The following is a 26,993-nucleotide window of genomic DNA, read 5'->3' on the forward strand; positions in this document are numbered from 1 at the left end:
CCTCTGGGGCCACAAACAGATCCTTGGAAAGTTCCTTAGGTGCATGCTGGGAATATGGAAAAGAGGCAAAAGCTGGCCCTGCCTTCAAGGAGCTTACTGTCTGCTTGGGGGGAGGGGAAAGGGGAGGGAAGAGGAGGGGGCAATCATAAAACACCATACAGAATCATGGTTATCAGCAGGCTGAAGGGACTGGAATGAAGAGGGAGGGATGGCGGCTTCTCAGAGAAGGGAAGATCACAGCTGGAGATGAGGAGGGAGAGAAATCCAAGCTGAGGGCCCAGCCGTAGAGCAGGAGATGGCACGTAACCATTATGCAAGGAATAGCTGTTGTCAGGATGCTAAAGAGCATTGGTGGGGGGAAAGGGAGGGAAGGAGAGAGGGAGAGAAAAGGGGAGGGAGAGGAGGGGGAGAAAAGGAGGGAGGAAAAAGGAAGAAAGGAGGGAGAAGAAGGGGAGAGGGAGGGAGGAAGAAGGGGAGGACAGGCTGAGCTGTGTGGGGCCAAATCACAAGGGATTTGGTATTTGTCCCAGCAGTGATAAGGAGTCACTGGAATTTATTGAATATGGAGATGATGTGGTCAGACCTCTACGTGAAGAAATGTAGTCTGACAGGTAAGAGAAGGCAGGTCCCGGATGCGGGCTGAGCCGAAGGGGATTGTAGTTGTCCAGGCAAGAGGTAATGAGGACCAGGGCAGTGTCAGAGGAGGAAAGGGGCCAGTAGCAGAGATGATAAGAAGGGAAAATCAACAGAATTGAAAGCAGATTGTATGTGTACATGATGGGCAAAGTGTGAAGAGTAAAGATTGCCTCTGGGTTATTTGCCTGGATCCCTGAATGTAATAGGAAAATTAGAGAAGAGAGAGAAATTGAGCAGGGAATGAAACAAGTTAAGTTTTGGACTTCTGAGATGTTTCTGGGATATCATTCTGGTGCATTTATGGGAAAATGTGATTAGATATACAGGAAACTGGAGTCAGAGAATATGTCAGAAGACAGAATACTGACTGATAAAACATGGATCTTTATATTACATAATACTCTGTAAAATGTTCCTTTTTTTTTCTATTGATAAAAATTCTATTTCATTTTCATTATACAAAAAGTTTATATTTAGGGAAAACAATTCAGGGAGTCTGGAAGAAGGCATAACTATAACCATGAAGTTTCAACAGCATTTTTATTTCGTGTATAAAAATTGTAATAATTTTAACATTGTATATAATGACAATAGATATTCTTGAACTGGAAGTTGTAATTAATTGGAATTAAATCACAATGAATTCTTGAGATTAGAGAATAAGTTTTTGGAAAAAGCAAGGGTATCAAGTTGAAAAGCATTTAAAAATAATTTTATATGAACTTAATGAAAAATATGAATCCATAAACAGAACTATTTACAGTATTTGGAAATTATAACCTACCTTTTAGTTTCTTTGCAGGCCTTTCTAATATTTTAATTTAAGTATGTCCAGATAAAAATTAGATAAGTAAGCCAACATGCTATTTTTTAATTTAAAAAATTGGTTAAAGTATGCAAAGATTGAAATTTTCCTGAATTTTAATGTTTTTTAGAAAGTGAGTATTAGTAATTCTTGGGATTATTCATTTTACTGTTATATTAAAACAAAAGATCCTTTTGAAATTTTTTCCTCTAATCATTTTCAAATATGATCTTCTAGGGAAGCAATGAGAAACTATCTAAAGGAGCGAGGTGATCAGACCGTACTAATCCTCCATGCAAAAGTTGCACAGAAGTCTTATGGAAATGAAAAAAGGTAGGATAATAATTATTTTTTTAATTTCTGTTAAGTGGAAAATATTTTTTCCTCTATGTCCTTTATTTCAGTGATGTATGAGTATCTTGCTATTCTGCTAAAGCCAGGCCCGCTGATAATTAGACTTATTTAAATGATTGCATTCTTCACCACATTCAGGAACCACTGAGAGGATCTTCTACAGCAGTGAAATTAAGCTCAACTAGAAATAAGGACCACATAAGGCTCCTTGTGAGCCATATACTGACTTAGAAAGCCACATTTTTAACCTAATACTCTTAATTTTATTTTGTTAAATATTTCTCATTTGCATTTTCATCTGTATCAGTATCAAAAATGAAAGGAATAAATTCACCACTGATGAAGAGGAAATTAAAACAGTAATTTGGAGCTACTTCGCTTCCCTGTATGCCATTAAGTCTGACAATCTTAAAGTGAAATGGTTTGAACATTTAAAAACTATAAATTGTCCATATGAACAGAAAATAAAATACTTAAATAATTCTGTTTTAGAAAAAGAAATTGAACAAGCCTAACCCCATTTTAGAAAAATTGAATAAGCTATCAATGAATTCCTTAAGAAAAACTCTCTAGGGCCAAGATGGATTTACTAGTTTAATTAAGCAGACATTTAAAGAACAATTAATTACAATGCTATATAAAGTATTTGGAAAAGTAGATAAAAGAGAAGTCCTACCCAATTCTTTTTATGACACATGTTTGGTAATGATACTTTAAACCAGTAACAGCCAAGAAATTACAGCAATTTATCATCAGGATAATACACTATGCTTGGTGGGGAATTTATGCCAGAAATGCCAGAATAGTTCAGTATTAGGAAAACTATCAGCATATTTTTTTTGGTTTGTGTTTTTTTTTTTTTTTTTTTTTTGGTTAAAGCTTTTTATTTTCAAAACACGTGCATGAATAATTTTCAACATTCACCCTTACAAAACTTTGTGTTCCAAATTTTTTCCCTCTCTTCTCCCCATCCCCTCCCCTAGATGGAGAGTTATTCAATATATGTTAAACACATATAATTCTTCTATACATAGTTTCACAATTATCATGCTGCACAATAAATATCAGATCAAAAAGGGAAAAAAAATGAGAAAGAAAGCAAAATGCAAGCAAACAACAACAACAAAAGTGAAAATATGATGCTGTGGTCGACATAGTTCCCACAGTCCTTGCTCTGGGTGCAAGTGGCTCTCTTCAGCATAAGATCATTGTATCTAGCCTGAATCATCTTATTGTGGACCATCAGAATTGATCATTGTATAATCTTCTTGTCATGTACAATGATCTCCTGGTTTTACTCATTTCACTCTGCGTCAGTTCATGTAAATCTCTCCAGGCCTCTCTGAAATCATCCTGCTGATTGTTTCTTACAGAACAATAGTATTCCATAACATTCATATGCCATGACTTATTCAGCCATTCTCCAACTGATGGGCATCCATTCAGTTTCTAGTTTCTTGCCATTACAAAAAGGGCTGCCACAAACATTTTTGTACGTGGTGGGTCCCTTTCTCTCCTTTATGAACTATCAGCATAATTGACCACATCGGCAACAAAACTAACAAATCATAAGATTATCTCAGTAGATGCACAGAAATATTTTGACAAAATACAGCACCCATTTTTGTTAAAAACATTAGAGAACATAGGAATAAATGGAGTTTTCCTTAAACTGATAAGCAGCATCTATTTACATCAGCAATCATTATATGTAGTGGAGATAAGCTAGAATGTTTCTAATTAATAAGATCAAGAGTGAAACAAGGGTGCCCAGTGTCATCTTTATTATCATTCAATATTGCACTAGAAATTTTGGTTTTAATAAAAGAAAAAGAAATTGAAAGAATTAGAACAACAATAAGAAAACAAAAATATCTTTCTTTGCAGATGATATAATGGTATACTTAAGAGAATCAACTAAAAAACTACTTGAAATAATTAACAAAGTTGCAGGATATAAAATAAAATCATCAGCATTTCTGTATATACCTAACAAAACCCATCAGCAACAGATAGAGAAATTCCATTTAAAATACCTGTAGACAGTATAAAATATTTTGGAGTCTACCTTCTAATCTTTTTATAGATGAGGAAAGTGAGACCCAGAGACACTTAAGTAATTGGCCCTGTCTCATAATGTAAACGACTAAGGATTCAAATCTAAAACTAGCACTAAAACTCTGATTTGAAAACTAACACTCCTTTTCCACTATACCACACTCTAAAGCTCAGAATGAGTTGAATCTGACAAGAAAAGCTAAAGATAGGAAAAGGTTCCTTTTTAAGCAATTGTCTGAGAGGAAAAGGAGAATCAGGGAAGGCATATTGCATAGGAGAAAAAGTTCAGGGGTAAATAAACAACAAAGAAGAATAAGTAAGCTGTACCACCTTTTTTAATACAATTAAATTTTTTATTATATTTTAAGTTCCAAATTGTCTCCCTCCTTCCCTATCCCACACTAGAGAAGGCCACCATTTGACATAGATTTATGAATACATATAAAACCAAACTCTGAATACTTTTTTAGTTCTTTCTTGCTTCGTGGATTCTTCGTAGTTGATTTGAGTGCTTATAATACTCAAGAGTAACTTGATTATTCACAATTCTTCTTTGAACAGTATGGTATTTCTATACACAACATTCTCTTGATTCTGTTTATTTTGCTTTTCATTTCAGATCTTTGTGTGCTTTACTAGCCCATCATTCTTATAGCATGTAATATCTATCACAGACACACATCACAACTTGTGTAGCTATTCCCCAGTTGATGGACATCTCAATTTCTAGTTCTTTGCTATCACAAAGAGGTGTTACAAATATTTTTATACATGTGGGTCCTTTTTCTTTTTTTATGATCTCTTTGGGAAACAAACTTAATACTAAGTATTGCTGGGTTAGAGGGCATACACAATTTTACAACTCTGGGCATAATTCCAGATTGCTCTATAAAATGGTTGGATCAGTTCACAGTTCCAACAAAAGTATATTAATATCCTAGTTTTTCCATGTCCCCATCAGCATTAGTCATTTTTCCCCTCTGTCATTTTGGCCAGTCTGATTGGTATGAGATGTTATATCAAAGTTGATTTAATTTGCATTTGTCTAATCAATAATGATTTAGACCATTATTTGATATAATTATATATAGTTTTGATGTCTTCAACAAGAAATTGCCTGTTCATCAAGAAAATAAATGATTATTTATCAATCGGGCAATGACTCATATTCTTATAAATTTGACAAAATTTCTCTATGCATTTGAGATGAGACCTTTATCTGATCCATAAAGAATTTCCCCCCAATTTTTTGTTTTCTTTCTAATTTTGGCTACATTGGTTTTATTTATACAAAAATTTTTATATTTAATGTAATCAAAATCATCCATTTTACATCTCATAATGTCTACCTCTTGTTTATTCATAAATTCTTTTCCTGTCCATTAGTTTGATAGATAATGTGTTTTATGTTCTTCTGATTTTCTTATGAGATCTTTCTTTATAACTAGGTCATTTATTGATTTTGACTTTATCTTGGTGAATGGTGTAAGATACCAGAATATACCCTGTTTCTGCCAGATTGCTTTCCAGTTTTACCAACAATTTTTACCAAATTGTGTATTCTTACCATAAAAGCTTAAGCTTTTTACATTTATCAGACACAGGGTTATTATAATCTTTCACTACAGTGGGTTGTGTATCTACTTAGTTCCATTGATCCACCTTTCTGTTTCTTGGCCAATATCAGATAGTTTTGATAATTACTGTTTTATAATACAGTTTAAAATCTGGCACTACTAAATTTCCTTCTTTTACATTTTTTTTCATCAATTCCTTTGATATCCTTGACCTTTTGCTCTTCCAAATAAATTTTATTTTTTTCTAGTTCAATAAAATAATTTTTAAGTAATTTAATTTGGATGGCCTTGAATAAGTAGATTAGTCTATTATTTTTTAAACATATTGGCTATGTCTCCCAACCATAAACAATTAACATTTCTCCAGTTATTTAGATCTATTTATATAAAAAACGTCTTAAAATTATATTCATGTAGTCCCTGAATTTGTTTTGGGAAGTAATATTTTATACAATCTACAGCATTTTAAGCTTTACTTTCTTTTGTATCTTTACTATCTCTTCTTGCAAGGTTTTGTTGATATGTACAAATGCTAATGATTTAGGTGGCTTTATTTTATATCCTACTACTCTGCTAAAATTATTAGTTGTTTCAACTAATTTTGTACTTGAATCTCTAGAATTTTCTAAGTATATCATGATATCATCTGCAAAAAGAGATTGTTTTGTTGCCTCCTTGCCTCTTCTGATTCCTTCAATTTATTTTTCTTCTTTTATTGCTATTGCTTGTACTTGTAATACATTAAACAATACTGATGACAGTGCTTATACTTATTTTACTCTTGATCTTATTGGGATGTCTTCTTCTAGTTTTTCCCCATTACAGATAATGCTTGCTAATAATTTTAGGTAGATGCTTCTTATCATTTTAAGGAAAAATCCATTTAACCCTATGTTTTCAAGTGTTTTTCACAGAAACAAATGTGTTTTTGTCAAAAAAAAAAAAAAGCCTTTTCTGCATCTATTGACATAATCATATGGTTTTCAATGATTTTTGTTATTGATATAATCATTTATGTTAATAGTTTTTCTGTATGTTAAATCATCCCTGAATTCCTGATATAAATCCCACTTTGTCACCATTTGTAGTCTTTGGTGTACATTGTTGCAGTCTCCTGGCTAGTATTTTCTTTTTGAATCCCCATTCATCAATTAAATTGTTCTTTAATTTTCTTTCTGTTTTTGTTTCCTAGTTTAAGTATTGGTACCATATTTGTTTCACAAAATGAATTTGATAGGACTTCTTTGCCTATTAATCTAAATTACTTAGTTAACAATTGGAATTAGTTTGATCTTTAAATATTTGGTAGATTTCATTTGTAAATCCATCTGGTCCTAATGTTTTGTTTTGTGTTTTTTTTTTTTTTCCTTAGGAAGTTCATTTATGGTCTGGTTGATTTCTTTTCTAAAATATATAATTTTTGAGATATTTTATTTCCTTTTTTCCTTAATTTATTTCCTCTTATGTCCATTTAGGCAGATTATATTTTTGTAGACATTCTTCCATTTCACTTAATTTGTTAAATTTATTGGCATATAATTATGATGCCTATTAATGGTTTTGATTTCATTTTCATTAGTGATATGTTCATTCTTTTCACTTATGATATTTGTAATTTGGTTTTCTTCTCTTTTTTATATTAACCAATAGTTTATCTGTTTTATGTTTTTCCCATAAAAACAAACTTTTGATTTTATCAACTCAATGATTTTCTTATATTCAGTTTTATTAATCTCACCTTTAATTTTTAGGATTTCCAATTTGGTGTTTAATTGGAGATTTTAAATTTGTTCTTTTTTCTAGTTTTTTTTTTTTTTAATTGCTTACCCAATTCATTGGTTTGCTTTTTCTCCATTTTATTAATGTAAGCATTTAAAGGTATAATTTTTCTTCTGGTTACAGCTTGTACTAGATCCCATGGGATTCATTAATAGTTCAACTCATTATTTTATGTTTTCCAAGGAAGATGATGTTTGGACTAGAAAAGATAAAACAAAAATGAGTAATAGGAAATTTTGATACCCAGGTAAATTAAGTTCGTAGGAAGAAAATATTTTGCTCTCCTTGAATTCAAATCACCCAACCAGTTTGAATTATATCCCATGATATCAAAAGAACTGCAACATACAAGTACAGAACCACAGGAACTTTGGAAAAGAAGAGAAAGAGGGAAAGTATTTCAGGACTGAAAAGGAGAATTGTTGGGTTCTAATTTCTGTATGTATAAAATGTGGAATGAAATATGGTCCCTTAGGTTCCTTCCAAATGGACCTCCACTGGGATAAGGGGATCTCTTTAATCCTCAGTTAGTCACTCTCCCTCTAGCAAAGCCATTTGCTATGCCTTTTCATCCCTCCTCACCCCTCCCACAGCTTCCCTTCCCCCACTCTCTCAGCTGAGAAAGTTGTCATTTTGTGTTTTTTTTTTTTTTAATTGAAGCAATTCTTGCAGAGTTCTCTCTTTTCCTTTCGTTCTCATCTCAAGCCATCTCCTTCATCCTTGTCTTACTTACATGGAAGAGTAGTCCTTCTCTGTATCAAGGAAGATCTTTCCATATATCATTATCTTTGACAAAGTATTCCTTCTGTCATCCCTACTTTCTCACTTAATCTTCAGTCTCTTTTTCTGTTGATTTCTTCCTTGATGATAACAACCACATTCATCTTTCCCCCATTATTTAAAAATACAACAACAACCAGAGAAACTATTCGTTTGATCCATGTGACTGGCCTTACTAGCTAAAATGGCTATTTTACATCCCCCCCTCTCCCCTCCCAGTTTTGTGGTTATCATCCTTGAGAAGATGATATATATTTGGAACTTTTACATCCTTAACTGTCTCTCTACTCCTAACTCGATCATCTGGCTTCTAACCTTGTTCCACTGAAACTGCTTTCCCCAACGTTAGTTATTCTTATTAGCAAGTCTGGTGACTTTTTTTTAGCCCTTCTTGACCCATCTACAGATTCTGACACTGTCACCTATTTCCACATTGTTTCTTCTCTTTCTGGCTTTTTGTTACTGATTTTTCCTGGTATCTCTGGGTGTTCCCCAAGGCCCTTTTATGGGCCCCATTCTGTTTTGCTTCGTGACCTTGTGGTTCAAGATCTTCAAGCTCACCGGATCGTCTCTGCAGATAATTCTCAGACATTTTTGTCCAGCCCAAATACCTTTCTTCACATCTCCAACTGCCTTTTAAACATCTCAAGTTCCATATCCCATAGGTAACAAGCTCACTAAGTTTAAAACTGATTCATTACGACCCTCACCTCGCCCCCCCCTCCCAAAGTTGTCTTCCTTTCTGAAGTTCCACGTTAGTGACGAGGGCACCATCATGCTTTCGGTCACCCAGGCTGATAAGCTGGCTCTCTGCTCCCCCCCCATCCAGTCCAGGCCTGTGGATTTCTGTCTCTTCTGATGCCGCCTCCACTCTGGCGAAGGCCTCGACTATCACAGTCACTGTTTCCTTGTCTTGGATCTCTCCAGTCCCAACCTTCCGTCACTCACCTGCCAGACTGTCCAGTGCTGAGACTTCCCTCTCCTCTGTTACAGTAAATCCCAGCCGCTCTTGCTATTGCTCACACACTGTACTTCTCTACCTGTAATAGGAGCACTTGTAGAGGGTACTTGTCTATGGAAGAGTGAGTGAGAGTAATTACTATATTCACCCCCAGGATATGAGAAAGTGCCTGGATTCACTAGTTTCCAGAAGAAGATTCAATGACCTCTGTGTATACAGAGAAAGGAAGAAAGACCCTGATTTTCCTCCAAAATATCCTTCTTCTGGCTGATTCAGTTTCAGAATGGTTCTGACTGGCCGCTTATGGCTCCTGAAACTTGAAAACATAACTGAAAATGGCTTCCCACTCCAGGGCATGTTGACTTTATTGAAAGACCTCTGAGTCAAGTTATAGTCTTAGGCACTTGTTTTCCTCCCCAGGGCCCTTCAGCACTCTGTGACTTTAGAATCTTGTGCAAGATGTAAAGCAAGGCAGCTGTTCATTAGCGTGAGCCCCTCACAAGCTTGTGCAGTACCTCCTGCTCCACCACTGCCCATGCCCTGCCATGGCTTTGCAGATCAGCTCTTCAGCTCATTCTCTGAACTTATCTTCTTTCAGTGTCTTAATGCACCCTCTGTGACCATATGCCCTCCTCCCTATTTTGTACCAGCAAACAATACCACTGGGGAGGAGATGGAATGAAAGAAATGGAGAATGGAGGCTCCCTTAGCTGGCAGAGTACGCCAGGTACAGGAACACTCAATTAACAGTAACTGAAAGTTATTAACTAATAAATGCTAATGTAGACCATGTGGGAAGTCCTGTCTTTGGTTAATTGGCCATCAAAGGGGAAAGTAAGAATAAGTAATAGGATTTTATGAGGAAAATTACCAAAGATCTCAGGAGGAGAAAATTCAGTCGGCATCCTGGAGTCCAGGCAAATAGATCAGCAGAGAACATATTCTTGATAGAAGGGAAGACAATCTCCAAGATATCTAATGGAATCCAGACGTCTCTGAATAAGAATTGCAAGACAAACCAAACCAAATCCAATTGAGTGAAGCAGAGAACTCTGTTGAATCCCCAAGATAACACGAATATCATTTTTATACTGCAACCAGTGACGGATAAAGCAAATAAAAACTATAGTGGTATCATTAATATACAATCTAGAAAAACATACAAAATGCTTTTATACATTTTACTACAAATTATTACTTTTAGAAATAAAGGAAACATACAGACACCTTAGCTCAACAGATGATAATAAAATGATTTATAATGTTGTTTAAACTGAATTACATATTAATAACCATATAAAAGAATGTGCCAGACCAATAATCATAAGTAGAAATGCAAATCAAAACATCTCCGAACTTTTGCTTCACATCCAGCAAATTGGCAAAGGTGACAGTTGTCCACATTGCAAGAGTTATGGGAAGATAGTAATGCTATTTTTTTGTTTGTGGACTTGTGAATAAGTATGATTTTTGTGAAAAATACAGAGTTGTACAAATATAATTACTACAATGTGCCTCCCCTTTGTGATGCTGTTTAGTGAAAGAGCATTTCTTGACACCATGTCACTTCCTGAACCTAAATTGTAATCCATTTCAATATTTTAGGTAAGTTTTTAAAAAATTAATTCATAAAAATAAAGGAATGGCTTTATAAAATAGTCTGCTGTAAATTAAATCTAAATCGTGTGTTTATCGCCACCTAGTGGAAGAGAGTAGCACTGGTTTTTAATAGTTTGACAGCTAAATAAAGGCAAAATTGTTTGCCTCTTCAAATCTCTTGATCTTTATTTTGCAACTTCATAATTTCATGTCTTTATTAAAGACATTAAATATAGATTATTGATAGTTTTAGCTGAAATATACGTGGCACTTTATTACACAAGTTTTTGAGGTACATTATGATATAGTGGTCAAAAAGTCTAGCCAGTTTAGTGTGAATAGACTCAAATTCAGATCCCAACTGAGATCCTTTTCAAGCTGTATAGCGAGGCTTTTTTAAGTTCCAGCTGCCTTAGTGGACTAGTAATCTTTGCATTACTTACCCCATAGGGTTATTGTAGAGAAAAGCATTTTTAATTGGTATTTTTATTTTGCTTTCATTTATTATTTTAAGGTTTACAGAACAATTTCACATAAAATCTGGTATAAGTTATAAGTAATTATGGTATTAAAAGCAACAGGATTTCCATTCAACTTATTGGGATCTATCAAACTTTCTATTTTCAGGCTTTATCTTAGTCTTTTAGAATTATCACTGCCCCCCTTTTCCCAGATATTCATACAGTTAAGTAAACTTCCTTATTAAAATGATTAGTTGTATTTGAATGATTTCTTTTGGTGTTGGATCTGTTGACATATTGAAGTGTTACTCTTGTTTTACACTTATAATTCGCAGATCTGTAACATTACTGATTGATTAAAAAAACAACACTATCTCTAGATGATGACTTGCCCTTAATCTTTAAACCCCTTGATACTAGAACTGACAAAGCCCAGCTTGCTGTTGAATTTCTTCTATAGCAGGCTCAGGATACCTCCTAGAGCTGTAAACTAAAACTGACTTAATGATTGAAATATTTGGAATCATTCCCAATCAACTCAAACCTATGAGCATTTGTCCAAATCTGAAACGACATGAGATTGCTTCTCTCCTAGCCTAGACTTTTTATCCTGAATGAGTGGTAGGTTAGTCCTGTACTAAAATGGGAATCCTCCTCTCCCATTTGTTATTACTTTTTATAGTCAATGCACATTGGAAAATTTTTTTTTTATTTTCCATAATTTTAATGATTATTAAGTTGTTAATATCTATGTTTATATCCTGATTGGCTTTCAAGTTGGCCCTGGAGATTGAATAAGTATTTGATAGTTGGTAATAGTTGTTGAATGAATCAGTAATAAAATTGTTGTTTGGTAATTTTAAGAGATTAAGGGTATCTACATTTTTGTGTCTGGATGTATTTTATTCTATCAGATGTCTTGGGGTTGTTTTTTTGGTAACTGAGAGTTGTCTTAATTTGCAATTCTCTAATCACTAGTGATTTAGAGCATTTTTTTTATATGACTAATTTCTTCAGCTGAAAATTGTCTTTTCATATCCTTTGACAATTTATCAATTGGAGAACTCTAGACCTTTTTTCATTTCATTGCTTTTTGCTATCTTAAATTGATTATCCTGCCTATAATTTTCTGCCATCTTTATCTACAGTGTTTTACATATGGATTTGTATTTTAAGCTGTTATTAATCTTGGCTGCTCTGTCTCTGCACCTGGCAAAGGGATTGAGTATTAGCTGACTAAGACAATTTCCTTCTTTTTTGGGCCCACTTTTTTACAGTTAGTTGAACTTTATTAGGAAATCATGATAATCAGGGTTTGTTTTTTTTTTTTTTTCTTTTTTTCCTTTCCCCCTTTCATTATCAGGGAGTCAAACTAGTGTTACAAATGCTTGATTCTCATCTAAAGATAATTTTTTTTTCAAATTTGATATTGATTTTTATTTTGGACAAGTAGGAAGGGAACAAGTATTTATTCTCTACTGAGTGATAGGCATATGTGGTTTTCTTTTTTTTTTTTTTTTAACGAATATTATTGCATTTTAACTATTCAGTTGTCTAATTGCTTCTGTATATTTCATTATGATATGATTCCCACAACAATAATTAATCATTTCCTATCTGTTAAGATAGAGGCAATATAAGTTTTTTGGTGACATTTGGTACTCTCCATAACCAGTGCCTTCTATCTCTCTTCTATACTAGAATTTTTTTTTTCCTTTTTTGTCTTTAAAGGGAAGAATCCAGAATAAGTTATAGGGATTGAAAAGAGACAAATTTCAACTTGGGGTTGAAGAAGTACTTCTTTACAGCTGACCAAAAGTAGAATGTTCTTTCCCAAGAAGTCTTTGGAGGTTTTCAGACAGGTTCTAAATAACCATTTCTTGGGATGTGGATGAGTGGAACTCACATATGAGTTTCATGTATGAGTGGAACTCAGTGATTCCCAACCCTTACGGCTCTCGGACTCCATGCTTGTGTGAAGGACTCTTAATCCCTGGTCATGAGGCTTTTAAATAGTCTGTTAGTATTTACCCTTTAATGCATTCCACTTCTAAGTCATATGTACTATTATTTTTCATCTCTCTCCTATGTTCGTTTGCTTTGAACTTACTGAGAATCAAAATCTATATTGACTTGGTTTGGAAAATCAAGTGAAATTCTTATAACTTTTTTTAACCTCTTCCTCCTTTTCTAAAACAGTTCTATTATGAATTACCTTCAGATCTTTTTGCTCATGCTCCTTATGAACTCTGCAAAATGAGATAACCAAACATTGTCATCTTGTTCTTTTTATCTGAAGAATATCATTTTTTTAAACATATTTCATTTCTCGTAATGGTATATCAATTTGTATTATATTGAACAAAAAACCTCATATATGGAGTACATGCAGTGTGATATTCATGGAATTATCATCTATGATAGTCATGATCAAATGCCTTCTGTAATTTAAAAACAATATTTTAATTGAAATTGTAATTAGACTATTTACTATTAGGAAATTCAAACTGGAATTACCTACATTTGTTTTAATGTAATAAATCTGCTTTGGTCCTTACCTTTGGATAGGCTGAGTCACATCATTTTACAAATACATGTAAAGGATTACCCCCCTTCCCCCCCAAAAAAAAAATACATCAGAGGTTAAAATCATGAGATTCTTAAGTAGGTATTTTCTATTGTTTTATTAATTAGTAATCACAACATAAATATGAAAAGAAATATTCCAGACCATTGAAGTGGAGATTGCTGCCTTTGTTAGAAAAGCATTAAGTTGACCAACTTAATCAAGTACCAAGCTTAATGAAATGTTTTAAAATCAAAAGAAAACTATAGTAGATGTTGATGTAATTATGACAAAATACTATCATATTCATTTATATAATATACATGATTTCTTTATTAGGACTCTAAAAATTGTTAAAGAGCCAAGCCATTCATGATCAGTTCTTGATAACACCAATTTAAGTAATCAGAGTTATAGCATGTTTTTATAGTATATTATTTTAAAGTTTGGCATATAGTAAGTACATTATAAATAATTGTTGACTGATTTTTTTTTTTTAAGGAAAAAAAGTCACTCCTTTCTGTAGCAGATAAAACAAGGCAGCTATTACTCATTGGAAGCTTTTTTGAGCTTCTGTCAAAATTTACCTTTTTCTTCCTTCTTGATGTTAGCAAAGACAGTTTCTGTTTCAGGACCACAATCTTAAGCATTTCGTGAGAGCATCCCTGTCAGCGTACCTATTGGTGTCTATTGAGAGAAGTCTGCAACCTGACCAGTCTTATGTCAGCCTCCTCTTTCTACTGTGCTTTGTACACACTTTGGAATCCAAATCTTGGCGCTTTGTGAAATTGGCTCTGCCTGGCTCTCGGGTTTCCATTGTGTTTTCAAGTCCCAGGATCACTTCCACACTCTGAAGGGAGTATTGTAGTGTCAAGTAGTAAAATCTTATCAATAACCCTCAAAAATAGATGTACACCAGAAGATTTATTATAACGCTATATTGTGGGTACCCTCCATGAATGTGTTGGTGTGGATAATTTCTTGTAATCAAAATCCTTCTTGCAACAAAGACTGTTTAGATGAGGACTAAAATGCATCAACTGGTGTGTTAGGTCCCAATAAATAAAGCCAAATTATATTTTGATTAGCTTTACCAGTATACTCTGTGTGTGTGTGTGTATGTAATCTAATTGTCTTGTCCTAAAGAATCTATAGATTGTTTGAATGAGGCCTAACTTGAACATGTATGTTTACTTCACTTTTTACAAACCTAAGAGAATAGATGAAAGCGCGTCAACTTGAGTATGTGAAGATTGCTTTTCATGAGGTTCAGTTATAAGTCTCATTTATCGACAGTTTTAAATTTAAGTGTTTTCATATAGCTCACTTTTGGTTTTTGTCTTCAGGTTTTTCTGTCCTCCTCCTTGTGTATATCTTATGGGCAGTGGATGGAAGAAAAAAAAAGAGCAAATGGAACGTGATGGTTCTTCTGAACAAGAATCTCAGCCATGTGCATTTATTGGAATAGGAAATAGTGACCAAGAAATGCAGCAGTTGAACTTGGAAGGAAAGGTATAGTAAGACCTGTACATATATTCGTATGAGGGGCATTATGGCAACGATTCATTTAACTTGGGGAATAACAATTCATAGGTATCAGAATTCTTTCTATATTCGATAAATTAACCAAATACTTGTCAGAATTTGAATGGTCTGCGTTAAGCTATTAGTGTATAAGTGGCTAAGTCTTGAGGTCTCTGATGGCTTATGTTGGACATATGCGGAGATTCTCAGTGAGGTGACAGAACTCACTGGGTCAGGGAATTTGTGATTTCTGATTAAATCCATTAACAATGTAAAGAGTCATGAGTTAGCAGTTGTAGAATGTTTAATTTAATTATTATTTTCCCATTAGGTTTTTTGGAGCATAATCATAATTTATGGAAGCAGAATGCTAATCTCTTGCAGAAAAAACCCTCCAATAAATTCTGAACGATTCACATTTCTAAGCTAAACATACTAGAAAAAAAGTGTTTGTTTTAGACATAGAACAAAACAATGCTAGACATAGGAGAAAAACTTTGTTCAAAAACTGTTTCTGAAAAGCTTTATTTCAAAACTTTTTTGTGATAATGCTTAAATTGCTTTCTTTAGCAAATTATCCCATTAGCTAGTTGACCTTACTTTCAAACATATTGTGTTAATATCTAACTTAATCCTTTCTTCTTTTATATTCAGGAAATAACTAACTCTTTTCTTTACTTCTAACAAATTTAGTTTTTTTGGTTCATTTTTTATTAGCTATTCAAGTGTTAATTTCTCTCAGTTAGCTGTAAATGTAATAGAAGTTTTACTTGTATTGCTGCTTAAGCTTTTGCTTTTAATTTTTTTAAACTACTCTGAACTGCTTTTAAAATAGTTCATTTTAAATAAGACTGTACATAATCAAATGCAACTTAAAGATATCAAAGAGATGTTAAAGAAAAAAAAATCCACTAAGAAATCTCACAATGAAAATTGAACACATTGCAAGTTAACCATCCCTTTTTTTGGTTTTCTCTCTTCAGTGAGCCTTAGAATGTGTATCTACCTGATTTTGACTATATATTTTTAAATCAAATCCAAGTTAAATCCCACATCAGTGAGTTCTCTTGGCACTGTACACACTTTCCTTTGCATTCCCAACCAATACAGTGTCTCCAATGTATTTCTAAAGCTCTGATTTTTTTATCTAAAGAAACATAATTTTAATTTATTGTGAAAAGTTTTTACTAATTTAGCAAAGTAAATACTTTAAAAAATATGTCTTACAGTGGATTAATTTCTTGTTTAATTTGCCTATTGTTGCTCAAGATCTGTTAGAGTGGTACACTTAGAAGCCACTCTTAGAGATAGTGAAACAGCCAAGTGACACAAATGGCTGGGAGCCAGGGACTCCAACTCCTCGGTCGTTCCCGGGCTAGCTGACCATTTAGCGCCATTAGCCCTCTTGGGGACCCTCACTTTCCAGAGCTGCTCTCTGGCGCTTGCCTTGCCCCAGAGGGAGAGGGGGAGGTTCTTATGCCGTCTTCCATGAGACTTTGGTATGAATGAATCCCTGTGCTTGTACAGTTTCTCACAGCACATCCTCCCCAAGCTCTCAGTCTTTCACAGTGGAACAGAAGCAAGAGGTAGAAGCCCAGTCGTGTCCTGTTCTAAGTGCTCAGCATGTTCTGACCCACACAAAATGTTATTTGTGAAACAATTGTCTAGATAACTTCTTTACAACCACTATTTGAATAAAAATCATCCTAATAGAATCAGTTATTTAATAACTGATGACATGGCATTGGAAAGTATGATGAAACGGCTTTGTTGCTCAGCAGTTCCTGAGGTAGCCACCTTCCCTCTGTTGTTCAGTATAGGTGATAAATGAGGTGACAGGAGGTTAATGAAGAACAAGGAAAAAATGTGACTAACATTTATTTAGGGACAAAAATTAAAATAAAGCAAACATTTGATTCTGACAGTAAAAAAAAGATTCAGAGAAAATAATATTTACCATTGCTCCATTCATAGTCATACTTTGAATATATACTTACATTTTGTGTACCAAAAGGTGTAATTAATCACAAATTTATAAAGAACTAATTTTTAGACCATAGTTTGGTATTTTTAATTTACTTTGAAAAGTACAATGTAAGATACTGTGGGAAGGTTGGAAAGAACACTGCTTAGATCTAGTTTCAAATTTTGACTTCTAGTTTCAAATTTTGATTTAGCTGTGTGACTGCTAAACCTGACTTCCATGTTCTGTAAAATATAGATAATAATACTTAATACTTAAAACAGAAGTCTGTTCTAAAGAATTCATTATGTGTTAATACTGACAAAATGTTATATATTATAGATAATGATTCTCTGGATACAAGGTTAATAGAAACTTCATAGGAAAGTCAAGTAGGACTTTTTATATGCCACCCAAAGAGAAGGCAGTTTTCCAAAGGAAGAGATAGTGTGCATTTTCTTGTGCTTCATGATGTAAAGAAATGGTTGGTCAACATTGAATTGATCTTTGTATAATAAACTCTTCAACCCTAGCATCTTTAGAATCACCACTACTTCTCTTATTTCTTTGTTTATGTGGTGAATATTTTACAAAGCCACTTCTTTTGAAGTTTTTCATATAAAAGCTTAACAGAAGCTTAGTAACTTGTCTAAAGATTGTTTGCATCCGAACCTTATCAAACAAGATGAGACAAACAAGGTACTAATAATAGAATGTTCAATAGTGAAAGAATTAGTTCTTTGTAATGGCATTTTGTTTCTTCCCACATTAAGAGCAATACCATTTACGTATTGTCAAAGTACTTTTCCCTAATTGTTTCTTATTTAAATGAATTTAGAATAAGCTAATTCATGAACTTCATATGAACTAAATTATTAGTATTCTTATTTTCATTTGTTTTGTACTTTATTTTCTACACTCCCTTTGCTAGTATTATCTTAGGTCCATTACCCAGAAAAAATAAATCTTTATGTTTCTAGGTTTTATTCAGATCAGTTGTTTCTCCTCCTTTTTTCCCTTGGCAACTTTTTCTTTCTTTCAGTGTCTTTTAATACCCTTTTTGGAAATGAACTAAATATTTTTACACTTCTCTTTTAGGGAAATTGTCACCTGCATTATTTTTGTTTAGAGCTACTTCAGCTAATTTAGCAACATCTTATGCTGAAATAAATATGCTTCTTAGTTTCAAGCTTTTTACAAAGACAACATTTTTATGGTTAAAGTAACTTTTCGGGGTTTTTCCTTATATGGAAATTTGAGAAGTTTGTATTCATTATATCCCAATTACTTATTGCTTTTAACCAACCCTTTGCTAGCAGTAAGTACTGTAGTTCTAGTAAAATTTCTTAAAGTCTGTCTTGATGGATTGGAACAATTAAATTTCAATTTTTCCATGAGAATGACCTTTGGATGCTTTGATTATATTTATAAGACAAAATCTCTTGTTTGCCTCTAGTTCTTATGATCAGATATCCCATATACTTTTTTTCCTTTTGTGTTTGCTAACCAATATTTTACCATGACATCTTAACTTGTTCTTAATATATAATGCTAAACTTCCCTATTTCCTCCTTTCCTGTTTAGATTGTATACAACTATCCTCCCCATCCCAGATTAAGCTATTCCTATTAGATTGTAACTGCCTTAATTTAGAGACACTTAGTATTTGCTCCCTGCATTAGTATATGTACACTTTTAGTACATTAATTTTCATTTTCATAGACCTCGTCTTATGTTGCAGAACAATTCCATAGTTTAGGCTAATTTGACCTACTATGCTGTCACTTTAAAAGTATGGCGGACCCATGGCTCCTGCCACAACAGCTTACAGATGCCATCTTTGAGCGCTTGGAGATCCTTGGATGAAAGGCGCTATGTGAGTGCAAAGTACTATTTTTTTTTTGTTTGTTTGTTTATTTTTATTACTATTAGCTTCATCTTAAATTTGCTATCTGCAGAGCAAATCCTCACCAAGCTTTTAAGTTTCTTTTGAATCCTAAAAACCTCATCATAAAAAAAGAAATTCAAGATGGCAACCAAACCTCTATTTTTAAATCTTTCTGCTACTGAAAAATCTTGAGATAAACCTGCAATATTTTTGTTCTGCTACTAAGGCAGTACATCTAGTTAGCAAAGTGAATTGAAACAGACAAAAAAACTTGAGGTTTACCATCCACTTCCTAAATTATTCTGTTACCAAAACAAACAGAAATTGGCTAAAATCACATCAACTCGATCTTAGATTTAATCTTAGATTTAAAAAAAATGTGATGAAATCAAAATAAGCCAAATTAAAATATACCTATTTAAGAAATGCAACATTGTTACATAAAACTTTTTTTCACATTTGAGGATTTTACCAAGAAAAAGTCAAGAAGATATAATAGTTTCCTTCTATCATATAACCCTTTTATGTTTCTGTTTCCCCATTTAAAAAGTAAGACGTAATGAATGATTTGTCTTTCTCCTTAGTTCCTAAAGAAGTTGCACACCTAAAATTGTAAAAATGAAAATTCAGTGAGGTCTTAAAATAGCAATAAACAAAATTTATAGCAGGTTTTTTTTTCTTACCTTTTAAAAAATATGGATATTATGCCAGTAGTAATTTGTGCCATAGCATTGTAGCAGGTTGGATGATTTTTCAATCCAGCATATTAAAATAAGTGCCACTTATTATGGTTCAGGTTCATCAAATATCCCTTCCTCTGGTGTTAGACTAGGCAACCTTTATATAGCACTTCAAAATTTTCAAAGCATTTGACCTTTATTATTCTCAGTGAAACAAGGTTATTTTCCTATTAGTTGTGGTTCTCCATTATTTTCAGTGGCTATAGTCTACATATTTCTTTTTTTTTTTTTTAAAACCTTTTACTATATAATTTAATGACACATAATTAGTGAAGTGTCCTTTCCCATAAACTTATTTGATATTTACTTATAAGGAAAAATAAAGCAAATACACATCAAAGTAACGTTTTATATGATACTTTTTAGAAAGACCACTTCTAAAATCTTATTATAAAAATAGTTTCCCCTTTTTCTTTTGCAAAAAGACCATGATGGACTTTTAATTTTAAATATATGTCTTCTGACTGAACTACTACAGTCATTTTTAAAGCCATTTGAAAAGATTTAGTGCTGTTGTCAGCAAGGCAAGGCTAACTTTTTTGAATATTAAAGCTAAAAAGGAAAATCAATACAATATTTCTTAAGACTTAGTAGTGAAGAATGTTTGCCAGTTTTCTAGGAGACAATTTCAGTTTGAAACTTCACTTTTTTTTATTTGGACACTAGTGTTTATAAGCTACTCATTGAACTATCACAAATCTTAAAACCTTACTCAGCCTAGCCATGGCCATTCTAAGTTGTTGATAGCACATTGTTATGGTTTTGGTGCAATTAAATATTTCTTTCCACAGAATTATTGCACAGCCAAAACACTGTATATATCTGACTCAGACAAGCGAAAACATTTCATGTTATCTGTAAAAATGTTCTATGGCAACAGTGACGACATTGGTGTGTTCCTCAGTAAACGGATCAAAGTCATCTCCAAACCTTCTAAAAAGAAACAATCATTGAAAAATGCTGACTGTAAGTATTATTGAGTTTGACAATTTACTTTACTGGTAATTAGGCATAATATTCACATTGAAGATGAAAGAAGGAAGCTTATTCTCATGTTTATGACTTATTTTCCATTAAATGAGGAAGAAATACCTTGTATATTATAAGCAATTATTGAATTGCTTTCAATTTTTAAGTGAAATTTAGAAGCTACATCTAACTCCTTTTTTAATGTCAACATCATATTTACTTATTCTGTAAATGACTGATGAGTTTTTCATTTTGGATTGATAGATTTCCTTTATGCCTATTTTCAAGAATCATAAAAACTAGAAAAGCATGACACTTTCTAAACATTTGTGCAGAAGCTATTTACTCAAAAATAAATACTCATAAATAAAAAAGACCTAAAGATATAGACTATAAATGCTAAGAAGACATAATAATAGAAAATATTTTCTCTCACAGTATGCATAGCTTCAGGAACAAAAGTGGCATTATTTAATCGGCTTCGATCACAGACAGTCAGCACCAGATATTTACATGTAGAAGGAGGGAATTTCCATGCCAGCTCACAACAGTGGGGAGCATTTTATATTCATCTCTGTAAGTATAAACATCTTTTCAGTATGTTTCATTTTGAACATTGTAATTCCTTTTTAAAAATATTAAAAACAAACACTGAGTATAATCTTCATGAGCATTTGATGCATTCTAACATGACAGAATTTGATTTGTTTTCTACAGTGGATGATGATGAATCAGAAGGAGAAGAATTCACAGTGAGAGACGGCTATATCCATTATGGACAGACTGTCAAACTTGTGTGTTCAGTTACAGGCATGGCACTCCCAAGATTGGTAGAGTTCCACTTTTACTTTAGTAATATATAAACTAAGTCATTTTTGCAGCAAACAAATGACCAAGTTGCAATTGTGTTGCCACATGGAATATATTAGTTACATGCTTTGATAAGAATACAGTTGTAAAATAATCATAGAAGTGATTTTTATGGACTTTGTAATGGATACATATGGTATTTTTTTCATAGATAACTTTTTTTCTGGTGTTTTATTGTGAGTGAATGACTAAATCGTTCAGCAGAGGGCACTATAAATTGCATTTAGAAATCCCCAGCTTAACTGCGAATGCTTCATTCTACCCTGTATTTTGAGCCTCAATATTTTCTTTGAGGATTGGTATTTCAGATATGCAAAAATAGAGAAATTTCAGTTAGGTCTGAAAACATATTTTACCAGGCCACCCTCAGGTAGTAGATTGTTTTAAAATAAAATTTACTTTTCTACTAACAATATTCAATTCAACCAATTCAAATCAGGAAACATTTGCCTGTGCTTTTAAAAAAATACCAATGTTTCCAGAGGAAATGATGACAGATCTGATACTCTGATACCTCTCAAGGGCAGGACGGCTTAGTCCCTTATTGTAGTCTGTGCCCAGCACTTACCACCTTATGTGCAATTTAATCAATGCTTGTTGAACTCATGTTGAACATGAGATTAACTTCATTTTCAAATTTTATGATATATTGATTATTGAGATTAAAGCATTTTACCCCTACTTCTTTGTCCCCTAGCTCTCCCAGAACCTCATTATGGTATGGAGTCCTTGAAGCCCAGCAAGTGGAACCTAAGTTCTGGCGAGTCTTAGCAGGCTAGGCTGGACAAGCTTGGCTGGGTGGCCTGTCCACCAGTGATCATCAGCCATGGAAGGCTGGCTAGCAGCAGATTGGATGCCAAGTGGTTCCGTGGGGCCGGTGTCCATCTCGTTGGTACTATTCTCCAAGGCCTGGGTGATTGCAGTGGAATTGTGGAGGAAGGAAGTCAGGGATCCTTCAAATATTGAAATAGGCATTATTATTATTAGTAGCCCTAGATAAGTTATAATTCTAGTTGAAAAGACAAGTAGTAATTTGTTTCAATTGTAAAAGGCTTCATTAGGAAGGAAAAGTTTAAATTAGAGAAATTACATTTCTTAGGCAAAAGAAAAAAATTGCTTTCCAGATATTTTCACATCAAGGGCCAAAAACACACAGACACACATATGCATATGCCCATCTATACATGTATAAATATATAATTTCCTTTTTCTACAGCTCTAGATGCTATTTAAGTGATTTAAAAGTGACCTTTTGTTTAAAGAAATGAAAAGGGCATAAATTTTATGCATTTAAACAACTGCTTTCTTTTTGAACTACAGTTCCATGTTCCCTGAAATAGCCCATTGGTTCTCACTCTCAGGCATCCCAGCAGACAGTACGCTAGTTTGTCTCTGCCCCAGAATTCTGCTGGGAAAAGCAGCCAGAGTGAAAAAGGTCAGGTAAGCTCTGTTTGGTTTTTTATTTGGCTGTTTCTTTTACTGTGTCTCATGATTTTGCAAAGTGCTTTTATTTGCTATTTCATTACGATATCCTCCTGAAGATAAAGCTTTAAATAATTTTATGAAACTTTGCAAAACTGGAGCTAATAGTAAAATGAAAAAACAAACAAAAAACCAAATACAGTAATTACCTGGACGGTTTCCCGTTTTTTTCTCCCTGATCCGAATCATTGTTCTAGACAGGTTCTGTCGTTGTTTTGGCATTAAGTGGCTGCTGAGATACCATAAATTGTGAGGTGATAGAATTGGAAAAGACCTTAGAGGTAATCGGCTCCAACCTTATCATTTTACAAATAAAGAAATTGAGGTCCAGAGAAGTCACAGGACTTGCCTGCAGTGACATAACTGGTAAATATGAGATCTGGAATTTCCAAAAGTTATGTTACACATTAGATTCTGCAGGACCTAAAATGAGAGGAGGAAACAATACGAATTTGGATATTAGTTGGTATAGTTTTTTGAAATATTAATTGCTGATGTATTTAAAGAAACATTTGTTCCTGACTCACTTCAAGTGCATTATTGTTATTATTGTTGACAGCTGAATCTTTCCTGACGAGGGTATTTAAATGTCGAGGGGAGAGAGGGACTGAGTCTTTATAAAGGCTGTCAGTATACAGTAATTGTGTGTGCCTTGATGACCTCACCTCAAAAAGGTGAATTAATCTCCTTGCTGTAATCAATTAAAGATGCAGGAAACATTTTCTGAATCCTTTACTCTGTCATCTGGCATATCAGGACATATAGCTTTTTAATTTTGTAGAACTTTGTGTCTTGAAGGATTTAAAGATGAGTAGTTACTTCATTTCCCAACAGTAAGGTTTAGTGTATTTTTGGAATATGGGCACCAAATTGGAATTCATTGCTTTCATGGAGTGCTTTTACAGCGTTCTTGCAACTAGGTTTCCCAGTAAACCTACTTATTAAGGTTTCGTAGCAATTTTTTTGGACCTCACAATCCCTCATATCCCTGTGTCTCCCAAAGTTCCAAGGTAATGTTGATGTCTTTTTGAAACAAGTTAACCAAGCACATAGTTGAAGTTTTTATAAGTTAGAATACTCATGTGAAATGGCTTAAAAATAAATGCAATATTTTAAAATACTATCATATATTGTCTTTATCATTGACCTAATATTTAGAAATTGCCTTACCTCATCTCACTGAGTTTAGGATATGGCTCAGATTTGACCGATGATACAATATGGAGATTTGGCCAAAGGAAATATTCCTCGTCTCACTGAGTTTAGGATATGGCTAAGATTTGACCGATGATACAGTATGGAGATTTGGCCAAAGGAAATATTTACAATAACTGCCAGCTATAATCATCTGTTATTCAAAGATGTCACTTCCTTCTCTTAGATCATTGTCTATATCATTAAGACTTGAAAACTAAACTTAAACAGTCTGAAATAACTTAGCTTTGCAGAACATCCTAGGAACTATAGTTGGTCAAAGTTCAATTACCACTTTATATTCTAAAGTATCATTTATTATACCTGTCCATAATAGCAAGTATTTTACCTCTAAGTGGCAAGATTAAGAATTTGGAAATACAAATAAGGCATTTTATAGTACGAGGGAAATATCCACTAATTAAAGTCTAATTGAGAGCAAGTCTCTACACTCCTCCACCTGTGTAGAGAACATTTAAGTATATATAGGGTCCTAGAATGAAGTTTCTTTTATTTTTAAATTACAAATTAAATTTTTTTTAGTATCTACTACAAATTTTAGTCCATCTTTTCTTAAGCAGATGGCATTCAGATCTAAGAAATGGTATTCTAATAATTTGCTTTTATGATGAGCTAAAGTATAAACTCTTAACTATTCTTTACCAGTTAATGAATTATGTGTGTGTGGGGGGGGGGGGGGGATAAAATTGTCACTACCAGTTTTTTCTTTTTTTCTTTTTTAGAAGTAGCATGGCTTTAGGTTTTATATTATTGCACTTAATATTATTAGATTTTGTATCTGTCATAATTATGTTTTAGAAAGAACAATTGAGTCATTCTCAAATGGTCATCTAGAGGAAGAGATAGTTGACTAATTTTGCTATATAAGATCTCTAGGGAGGAAGTAATAGATACTACTGCTTGATACCTATAAGAACAAGAATTGTTTCAATTTTTCTGCCCTTAATAACCAATATTTGAAAATATTTTCAGCGCTGTGGGTATAAACTGAACTTACAGTGTGTAAAGTATATGATTTTTTTGCTAGTAATTAATAGAAGTTTAAAAATGTAAATTTTTCTGTGTATGTATGAGTTCTCTTTTGTTTTTGTTGAATTTTAGATAATTCGAAAAGTTGATAAACAGACCGCATTACTAGATGCAGATGATCCAGTGTCCCAGCTACATAAATGTGCATTTTATCTTAAGGATACAGAAAGAATGTATTTGTGCCTTTCCCAAGAGAGAATAATCCAATTTCAAGTGAGTTATTTATGGGGAAAATGTAGAACATGACAATCATTGGGATTTTGAACTCTGATAGAGTTGTTGCCATAAGAAATGTTTTTTTTAAGTCTTTGTGCATTTGAATAAAGTCAAATTCAGGTGATTTTTTTACAAATGTTGTTTCCAAAGCTATTGTAATGTTATAGTTCTAGTATAGTTAAATATAACGACGAAGCTGTCGTGAGGAAATTGAAGTCTTTTAATGTGGGAAATTTGTGGTTCCCCAGTTGAGAGGTTCTTAGAGATCTCTCTATGTTGTTACCTATTAGTCCATCCTTCAACACCAACTAGTCAGGGACAGTGAGGGTACAGAAAAGAGTAGTGTGCCAGGTTTCAGGAGGTCTGAGGCTACTCTTCCACATTGTAGCCTGGGCAAGTCCCTGAAGTCATCTGTAAAGTGGGGATGATGTCGACACTGCTACCTTACATTCTCATTCTGAGCATCACGTGAGGTACATGCTAAATGTTGTGGAGATGCGGCAGGCTGCCTGAGAATGGGGCGCTTGTTGTTCCTAAGGACCCTAATATTTATCATGATATTAGTTTCCCATCTTGATGTTCCAGAATAATCTCATTCTCTTCCACTTTGTTGTGAAATAAAATCAGCCAAACATGAACGTTCATCTGGCTGCTTAGAAGAAGAAACATTCATCTAGCCATGTTACAGTATTTTCTTTTTATTCATTAAATAGATAGGCTGTCATTCATTGGTATTCTTTGAAATATGCCAGCTGAATAGCCATGAGAATTGAGACTTATAATCACAGCTACCAGGGAGGCCGGCAGCTCCACTGCAGCGAGGGTGCCAGCCATTATCTGCCTCAAGAGAGCCACATTTGGGGAGTGGGAGGGATGGAGGAGAGAGAGTTGTGTTTGGGTTTCTCCCCCTCTCCCCCCCCGAATTCTGTATATTTTATCATTGTGGCTTTCATATTTCAATAAGAAAATCAGCTCATTCATTTTTTTTTTTTTTAACCAGGCCACTCCATGCCCCAAAGAACCAAATAAAGAGATGATAAATGATGGAGCTTCCTGGACAATCATTAGTACAGATAAGGCGGAGTATACATTCTATGAGGGTATGGGACCTGTCCATGCTCCAGTAACACCTGTGCCTGTTGTAGAAAGTCTTCAGGTGAGCAAGTATTTAATTACTTCGGCTCTTTGCTTTCATGCACAACTTGTTTTATTTACTAAATCAATCTGGGCGTTTGTTATTTATTTGTTGTAGTGTTGGTGGGAGTACTGAAATATTAAGGATTTTGTCTAATACTCCTGCTGGTACTTTCAAAAATGCCCTTTCATAATAGTTTTCTGATTGTGTTACAGTTGAACGGTGGTGGAGATGTAGCAATGCTAGAACTCACAGGACAGAATTTCACTCCAAATTTGCGCGTCTGGTTTGGGGATGTCGAAGCTGAAACTATGTACAGGTACAATAGCCCTTTATCACTCTTGATTCCTTTATTTCATTGGGCCCATTTTTGATCATGAAAAGTG

General features: G+C 33.7%; 1 protein-coding gene across 2 annotated transcripts in view; it reads left to right on the plus strand.

The window, feature by feature from the left end:
- RBPJ (recombination signal binding protein for immunoglobulin kappa J region) overlaps positions 1 to 26,993 on the plus strand; it is a 100,663-nt gene that overhangs the window by 69,313 nt on the left and 4,357 nt on the right. For both annotated transcript variants that reach the window (XM_051967263.1, XM_051967264.1), the window contains 8 exons: positions 1,679 to 1,774; positions 14,923 to 15,088; positions 20,483 to 20,657; positions 21,099 to 21,236; positions 21,378 to 21,490; positions 25,329 to 25,469; positions 26,473 to 26,628; positions 26,823 to 26,926. In XM_051967263.1, the coding sequence (XP_051823223.1) occupies positions 1,679 to 1,774; positions 14,923 to 15,088; positions 20,483 to 20,657; positions 21,099 to 21,236; positions 21,378 to 21,490; positions 25,329 to 25,469; positions 26,473 to 26,628; positions 26,823 to 26,926 (1,089 nt within the window). The remainder of the gene's footprint in view (positions 1 to 1,678; positions 1,775 to 14,922; positions 15,089 to 20,482; positions 20,658 to 21,098; positions 21,237 to 21,377; positions 21,491 to 25,328; positions 25,470 to 26,472; positions 26,629 to 26,822; positions 26,927 to 26,993) is intronic.

The sequence above is a fragment of the Antechinus flavipes genome, chromosome 6 (genome assembly GCF_016432865.1).
Source record: "Antechinus flavipes isolate AdamAnt ecotype Samford, QLD, Australia chromosome 6, AdamAnt_v2, whole genome shotgun sequence".
NCBI lineage: Eukaryota > Metazoa > Chordata > Mammalia > Dasyuromorphia > Dasyuridae > Antechinus > Antechinus flavipes.